The 8489-nt window shown below is 45.3% G+C and overlaps 1 protein-coding gene across 1 annotated transcript in view; it reads left to right on the forward strand.

The window, feature by feature from the left end:
* The window catches only part of LOC123242994 (cytochrome P450 2A13-like), a 15330-nt gene extending 7640 nt beyond the window's left edge, over nucleotides 1-7690 (forward strand). Inside the window, exons 4-9 of the mRNA XM_044671139.1 lie at nucleotides 370-530; nucleotides 980-1156; nucleotides 2906-3047; nucleotides 3337-3524; nucleotides 6338-6479; nucleotides 7406-7690. Of these exons, the coding sequence (XP_044527074.1) occupies nucleotides 370-530; nucleotides 980-1156; nucleotides 2906-3047; nucleotides 3337-3524; nucleotides 6338-6479; nucleotides 7406-7590 (995 nt within the window). The 3' untranslated portion in view covers nucleotides 7591-7690. The remainder of the gene's footprint in view (nucleotides 1-369; nucleotides 531-979; nucleotides 1157-2905; nucleotides 3048-3336; nucleotides 3525-6337; nucleotides 6480-7405) is intronic.
* The last annotated feature ends 799 nt before the right edge of the window (nucleotides 7691-8489 follow it).

An 8489-nucleotide genomic window follows, 5' to 3' on the forward strand; every position in this document is an offset into this window, starting at 1 on the left:
CTCTCTCTCTCTCTCTCTCTCTCTCTCTCTCTCTCTCTCCTCTCCCTCCCTCCCTCCTCTATCTCTCTCTGTCTCTCTGTCTCTGTTTCTGTGCCTGCCTCTCTCTCTCTCTCTGTCTCCATCTTTTTCTCCCCTTTGCCTCTATCCACCCTGTATGCCCTGTATGTATCTCCCCTGCCCCCCCCCATCTCTCTCTTTCTCAACTTTTCTGTCTCTCCAAACACTGCCTCCATGATGTGTCTCTGGGTCTCTTTGTTTCCCCTCTCTATCTCTTTGCTTTTGTATCTTTCATTCTTTTTCCTTTTCCTCCATCCTTCTATCTCTATTCTTCCCTATCTCTGTGTCTCTGCTGACCTGGCTGGGCTACAGGGGCCCCCATTGACCCCACCTTCTTCCTGAGCCGCACGGTTTCCAATGTCATCAGCTCCATCGTCTTCGGCGATCGCTTTGACTATGAGGACAAACAATTCTTATCTTTGTTGAATATGATGCTGGGGAGCTTCCAGTTCACAGCCACATCCATGGGACAGGTGACCCCCAAGACCTTCCCTCCTACCTACCTGGTTCTCTAGTCGCCTTCATCCATTAATCTCCAGCTCCCATTTCTATCTCCTACTTCCTGCATCCTGTCCCTCAATCTGATCGACTCTCCAGAATCTGACCATATGCCCATCCTGACACCCTTCCTCAGTCTGGCATCCTTTCCCCATTCTTATATTTATCTTCTACCATGTCCTGTTCACATCTCATCTGGCCATACGCCCTGTCTCGACCCCAATCTCCCAGCCAGATGCCCATCTGTCATCCTGGCTAACCTCTTCCCAACCAAAATGTGTGCCCTGTCCTAATCCCTCATTTTGACCTCTACAACTCCCCCTCATCGCCTGCTACTCATTCTGCTATTCTCATCCCTCCAAACCACCTCAGGCATCCACTCTAGGGTTCTAGACTCCATGACTTGTCTTGTACCCTCCTCCAGCTCTATGAGATGTTCTCTGGAGTGATGAAGCACCTGCCAGGGCCTCAGCAGCAAGCCTTCAAGGAACTGCAAGGCCTGAAGGACTTCATGACTGAGAAGGTCCGGCAGAACCAGGCCACCCTGGACCCCAACCACCCCCGCAACTTCATTGACTCCTTCCTCATCAAGATGCAGGAGGTACGTACTGTTCCAGCGGGCAAGTGAAAGATGGAAGGGGAAGGCTGGGACCGCAGACCCAGAGTGTTAGTCATTGGGAAGTGGGGTTCGCAGAGGCAGGTCTTTGACACGAGCAGGCAGCACTGGCAAACACCAGATGGCAAGCCTCAGACTTCTAGAGGCAAGGCTCAAAGGTCCCCTGGGGCAAGTGTGAGGAAATAGGGTTCACAAGCATCAGGCAGCTGTGCAGAGCGCAGATTCTACCACACCTAGCCCTTCTGGGCCATTGCCAACTTGGGGATAGCATGGCAAAGAGAGATAGAGATAGAAAGACAAATGGAGAAAGTAAGGCACAAAGATGATGGTGGTGTCCTCAATGGTAAAAGGGAAGTTGGAAGAAAGGAAACATTTGGATAGAGGGTTGATGAGTTCTCTTTAGGACATGAAGAGTTTAAGATGTAGATGGAAAATCCAATGCAGGATGTTAGAGCTCAGGAGAGACACTAGGGCTGGATATGCAGATCTGGGAATATTATCCTGAAAGAGAAAAGGATAAAGGATTTCTAGAAAAAATATGGGCAGAAAGATGGAGAGAGATACAGAAACAAAGACAGGAGATTGGAAACAGAGTCATGGAAAGACAAGGCCAACACAAACACACATAGGGATTTCCCATTCCCGATGCTCCCTGCCCCTTCCTCACCCCATAAATATTCACAAGCAGTCCCAGCTTTAGTTTTGTCTAGTTCTCTGCACAAGACCTTGGGAAGTTCTTTCCTCTTTCTGGGTCTCTGTCTCCCCATCTATAAAATGTAGGAGAGGAGAAAGAAGATATTAGGTTTATTGGGCTTGGTCTGAGAGGGCAGAACCAGGAACCGTGAGGGAAATTGTAAAGGGAGGAATTTGGGTTTGATGTTAGGGGTCAAAGACTGTCTAACAATGAGATGTGACCAGAAGTGCAATGGGCTCCCCGGAGACCTGGTGGCTTCCTCCTCTTTGGAGATCTTCCAGCAGAGGCTGGACTACCATTTGTCACGTAGCCCAAGATGGGGCTTTCTTTGACTGCCGAGGTCTCATCCAGCTCTAAAAGCATGGAATGCTGGTGGGCAGAATAGTGTAATGGATAGGGATGTAGACTGGGGAATCAGGTATACCTGAGTTCAAATCCTGCCTCAGACAATAGCTGTATTACTCTAAGTAGGTCTTTTTGTTTTAATTTTAAAACTTTATTTAATTAATTAATTTAGACTATTTTTCCATGGTTACATGATTCATGTTCTTTCCCTCCCCCCCCCACCCCCATAGCCAATTCCATTGGGTTTTACTTGTGTCATTGATCAAGGCCTATTTCCATATTATTGATAACTGCACTAGGGTGATTGTTTAGAGTCTACATCCCCAATCATATCCCCATCAACCCATGTGTTTTTCTTCTGTGTGTCTACTCCCACAGTTCTTCCTTTGAATGTGGATAGTGTTCTATCTCTGAGTAGGTCTAAATCTTTCTGTGCCTTAAGTTACCTCATGACAGCAGTTGATTATCTGAATTCTGAGGAGTTTAGATTCCTTTTTGAGGCCCTTTGAATAGAGATATTCTAAATTTAGGACCCACTGATGGAATTCTTCCCTCCCCCCCCCCCCACCTGCACAATACTAGGGTTCAAGGAAATGGAGCTGGCATGTCAAAGAGGAAACCTTGAGGCTCATGAGTCTTGAGGTGAAGCAAGTGTATTTATGTGGGGATGGTAGGCCTGAGTCTTCTCTTCCTAGGAAAAGAAAAATCCCAACACAGAATTCTTCATGCGGAACCTGATCATGACCGCCATAAACCTGTTTTTTGCGGGCACTGAGACTGTTAGTACCACCCTTCGCTATGGCTTCCTTTTGCTAATGAAACACCCAGAGGTGGAAGGTGAGATCTACACTTACTCCCCTCCCAAGTCCTTTGGTGCCCTCTGAGCTACCCAGAACCATTTCCTACCATCTCCTCATGTCCCATGCACTTCACACACACACACACACACACACACACACACACACACACACACACACACTCCTAGGACACAGAATATTCCCTTCACTTCTCATCCTTGCATCCTCTTAATTCAGGGTTTACCCATCCTCCATACCCCCTCTGCTCCCTGGAGATTTCCATAGGGTATCTCAAGCTCCTGTGTCTCACCCCTCATCCCTAATCTTAGCCAAAATCCATGAGGAAATTGATCGGGTGATTGGGCGGAACAGATCACCCAAGTATGAGGACAAAGCCAAGATGCCATACGTGGAGGCTGTCATCCATGAGATCCAGAGGTTTGGCGACATGATCCCCATGGGTGTTTCCCGGAGAGTCACCAAAGACACCAACTTCCGGAACTTCTTTCTTCCCAAAGTGAGAACCTCTTACTCAGCTCTCCTATCCCAGAAACATCTCCATTTCTTTTATCTTTAAAAATCTGTCTCTATCATCCTCACCCTTTAGTGTTCACCAATTCTCTTTCCGGTAAGTGCCCCTCGTCCTATCTTAGGGGCTGTAGAAGATTCTTCATCTCCCTCCTGCCTAGAACATCTCTCCATTAGTCTTCCTCTTGTGCCCAGCCTTTCCCTATGTTCCTTTTCCATACTCTCCTCTCTGATGGACCTTCAGTTCCCCTCTCACTCCATTTCTTCTCTCTCTTCTCTCCATCATCTCTTTTTCTTCCCCCTCTCTATCTTGTTCTCTCTTTTCTCTTTTCATTCTTTTTCACTCTCTTTTTGTCTTCTCTAGATGACACTGGCCAAGTCATTTCACCTCTTTAATCTTTTTTTTCCTTTTATTGTTCACTTTATTTATTTATTTTGTTTTATTCCCATTCCTTTATTTTACATATAGTTTTTTTAAAATAATTTTTTATTTTTAGAAAAATTTTCCATGGTTACATAAGTCATGTTTTTACTTTCCCCTTCACCCCCTCAACCCCCTGCCCCCCTCCGCTGTAGCTAATTCACATTTCCACTGGTTTTAACGTGGGCGGTCAGTCAAGACTTATTTACACATTATTGATAGTTACATGGGTGTGGTCTTTTCAGGTCTACATCCCCAATCATGTCCTCATCAACCCAAGTGTCCAAGTAGTTGTTTTTCTTCTGTGTTTCCACTCCTGCAGTTCTTCCTCTGAATGTGGGTAGTGTTCTTTTCCATAAATCCCTCAGAATTGTCTTGGGTCATTGCGAGTATCATTTTCCTTATCAGTAAAATCATGATGGTAATAGTATTGGGAGACTCAAAGGACTTAATGGAGGATAAGCATTTTGCAAGCCTTAAAACCTAGAGAAATACATGCTGCTGTCGGTATATTGCACCTCTTCTGGGCTACTTCCCCAATTTGAACTCACAGGTTGGATCTCTGTGAGATAGCCACCACACTAAGGTTCAATTTACTCTGTGAATCTCCTCTCCTGAAGCTAGAGTTCAAAAGCCCCCACCAGGCTTTTGTCTTTAATAGTCAGCCAGTAGACAGTTAGTTCAAAGTAAAAATGTTTACTAAAATCATATCATAAGTGGGTAGCTAAGTGGCTCAGTGGATGGAGAGTCAGGCCCAAAGATGGGAGATCCTGAGTTCAAATTTGGCCTCAGAAACTTCCTAGCTGTGTGACCTTGGGCAAGTCACTTAATCCCCATTGCCCAGTCCTCACCACTCTTCTGCCTTGGAACCAATACACAGCATTGATTCCAAGATGAAAGGTAAGGGTTTAAACAAAATCATAAGAACCCTAGTAATAAAAGTGGGGCATAATCTCCCACAACTATACCCATTTCTCAGTGGAAAAAAATGACCATGTACTTAGTGTATGTTTGGAGAGATGCACATAATTAGGGCACAGGGTGTCCAAAGCAATTCACATTTCCGGGGCTACAGGGCCCAACTATCCTTTCTCTTCTTGTGGTGTCCTCCTGGGTACGGAGTATACTCAGCAGGTCTCTTAACTGGGTCCCTTGGGCTTGCTTATCCCTGATGCTTGACTCAGCTCCCAGCTTTGAGGATTTATTTTAATTCTCTCTGCTCCCAGTCTCCTACTCAGTCCTTGGTTCTGATGCAAACCAATATGGCCAATAGGACTGTAGGGAGGAGGAAGAAATTTTCTCTTGTCCCTTCTATTCTAGAAGGGATGAAAGTGGAAAAACAAAGCTTCTCTCTCAACAGCTGGGTTCTTTTGTTGCTGCCTCTCTTCTAGACTGCTAGAGGTCACAGTCCTTGAGATTGTTTCCTGTTTTGAATGTGTTCCAGAACAGATGAACTCCATTTTTACTGGCCACCAAGGACATAGTTGTCTTGTCAAGGGCATGTTTTCCCCCTCAAATAAAACCAGAGAATCATTTCTTCCTTAAAAGGGAAACAAAGTGAAAAATCCTTCTTTGAATTTTTTAGGCATGTCTTAAACAACTCTCCCCTCCCCTTATGCTTTATTATCATTATACATTAATATAGCAGATAATTATAACATAATCTAATTTATAATATATTAATAATATGAAACCATAATAACATTCAATTATAAATTCTCTTTTAAATAATCAACCACTAACATTTATCATGGGCTTACTAGGTACTGGGATTTGATGATGGGAATACAAAAGACAAAGATGAAATAGTCCCTGCCTTCAAGGATCTTCCATTCTATCAGGGAAAACAAAATGTGCCTCTATAATTAGATAAAAATAGGAGGATAAATACTGGACCTCTGATTTCCTTGATTTAGGGATGCAGGCTGGTAGCATCTCTGCAAATTATAGTTTTAAGTTTAAGTGACTTGCTGAGGATCACATAGCCAGTATGTGTGAGAGACAACTTGAACCCAGGTCTTTCTGCCTCTGAGACTAGCTCTTAATCCACTATCTGACCTGGTCTTCTCAGAAGAAAAGTTTTCCCTCACCCCTCCTTCCCTTTCTCTACCTGCCTCCCCCAATCTCTCTCTCTCTCTCTCTCTCTCTCTCTCTCTCTCTCTCTCTCTCTCTGGCTCTTTCTCTCTTTCTCTGTCTGTCTGTCTGTCTGTCTGTCTGTCTGTCTGTCTGTCTGTCTGTTCTTCAAGCTTGTCTTCCTTTCTCATTCTGCACCCCTACCCCCATTTTTGCCTCTTTTTTCACTCTCCTCCTCCTGCTCTCCTCCCTCCACCTCATCCTTGACTTCCTTTGTTGTTCACTCTCACCCTCACCCCCACCTCTAGGGCACCGAAGTTTATCCCTTGCTGGGATCAGTACTGAAAGACCACAGATTCTTTGCCTGTCCTGAAGACTTCAACCCCCAACACTTCCTGGATGAGAAGGGCCAGTTCAAGAAGAACGATGCCTTCGTCCCCTTTTCCATTGGTGAGCAGGAGACCTTTTTCTCTTCCTCCCAGTGAATTCCCATCTCATCCCTAGTACCAACCAGCCAGTGTGGCCTTAGCCTAATGAATTCTTCCTTTCCTCCAGCCCTACTCTCAATTCATCCATTTGACTAAGCTTCTTAAGTGTGAATGATTGAGGTGGTTCCAGAGAGGCTATGGCTGTGGGGCTAAGAGTTCCAGAAAGAATACCACCTGCCCTAATCTCATCAGCTGTCCCTCCATCCTTGAGGAAGAATCAAGTACACTAGAAAGTACTGCTGGCCCTGGAGTCCAAGGACCTTAGTACAGGTCCCATCTCCAAAGCTTCCTACCTGAGTGACCTTGGGCAAATCCTTTCATCTCCCCAGGTCTCTATTTCTCATCTGGGAAATTCAGGGCTGGGACTGGATGGCCTCTGAAGTCTTCCCACCCCCACCCCCAGCTCAGCACCCATCATCTTAGGACTCTATGAGCTTGTTATGTTGATCAAATCCCTTCCATTTTTGAAGTCTCAGTTGGAGGTTGGTCTAGATGTTGAAGGTCCTTGTTAGTTCTAACATTCAATCCAATTCAATAAATATTTAGAAGGTAGTGATACAAAGGCAGAGAGAAAAGGTCTCTGCCTTCAAGGAGTTAACGTTCTCCTGGATAGGTACTAAGTTTACTAGCTAAGAGAATCAAGAAATGCCTCCTATAGGAGTGGCACCGGAACTGGCCTTGAAGGAAGTGAGGGAGACTAAAAAGTAGGGGCAAGGATGGAGGGCATTTCAGTTCAGGAGCTTCTTCAAGGACATGTAGGGTGGACATTCCCCTTCCTAAGGCCTCTCCCAGCTTTGATATTCTCTATTCTGAGGTCCCTCCCAGGTCTGTTGTTGCCTATTCTAAGGGACTTCCCCATCCTGACCAGCTCTGCCTCTGCCTTCCTAGGGAAACGCTACTGTTTTGGTGAAGGCTTGGCCAGGATGGAGCTGTTTCTCTTCCTCACCACCATCCTCCAGAATTTCCATTTCCAGTCTCCACTCCCGAAAGAGGCCATTGATATCTCCCCCAAGATGGTGGGCTTTGCCACCATCCCCCGCAGCTATACCATCTCATTCCTGCCCAGAGGTTAAGGCTGAGCTCAGGCAGCCACAGCTGAAGCAGGAGGAACCTGAAGCATCTCTGGGAAGAAGGGGGTGATATAGGAGGTATTAATAAAGTTTGAGTCCCCAAGCATGTCCTTCTGCTATTCTGTTGGGATATTGGAAGGTGGGACTGGACAGCTCTGAGATCGTTGATTCCAATTTCCTTAAGTTATAGGGGAGGTAACTGAAGGTCTAGAAGGAGAAGAGACTTACCCCCAGATCACCTAGAGGAAGAGGTAGAGTCTGGAATCACTCTAAGTACCATTGAAAGAGTGCTGACTTTGGAGTTAAAGGTCCTGGTTTCAAATCCTACCTCTGATAATTATTATCTGTGTGACTTTAGTAAAGTTTGCTAGGTGACCTTTGTGATCCCTTCTAGCTCCAGATCCCATGGTTCTCATTCGATAAGGGTAAAGCTAGGACAAGTTTTGTAGTCAGTCAACCCCCAAATAAGAGATTTTCCTTGCATCATATTGCTCCTTTATGGCTAGTTCTGCTTCAGTGTGTTTCTGTATCTCTTTTGGTCTTTCTGGTCTATGTCTCTATCTTTATTTCCTTCTCTCTGTGCTCTATGTCTATTCCTTCCTTCCTTCCTTCCTTTCTCCCTCCCTTCCTTCCTTCCTTCCTTCCTTCCATTTTAAAACCTTTATTTTCTGTACAGTAACTTCAAGACAGAAGAATGATAAGGGCTAGGCAATCGGGGTTCAGTGACTTGCCCAGGATCTGTTATATTATAGCTGGGGCATGTCTGAGGCCATATTTGAACCCAGATTCTCCTAACTCTAGGCTTGGCTCTCTATCCACTGTGCCATCTAGCTTCCCCTGTCTATTTTTTCAATACACAAACCTTTCTGCCTCTGTCTATGTCTTTTTGAGTTCTCCTCCTC

Source organism: Gracilinanus agilis, chromosome 3 (assembly GCF_016433145.1).
Source record: "Gracilinanus agilis isolate LMUSP501 chromosome 3, AgileGrace, whole genome shotgun sequence".
In the NCBI taxonomy this organism is placed as follows: Eukaryota; Metazoa; Chordata; class Mammalia; order Didelphimorphia; family Didelphidae; genus Gracilinanus; species Gracilinanus agilis.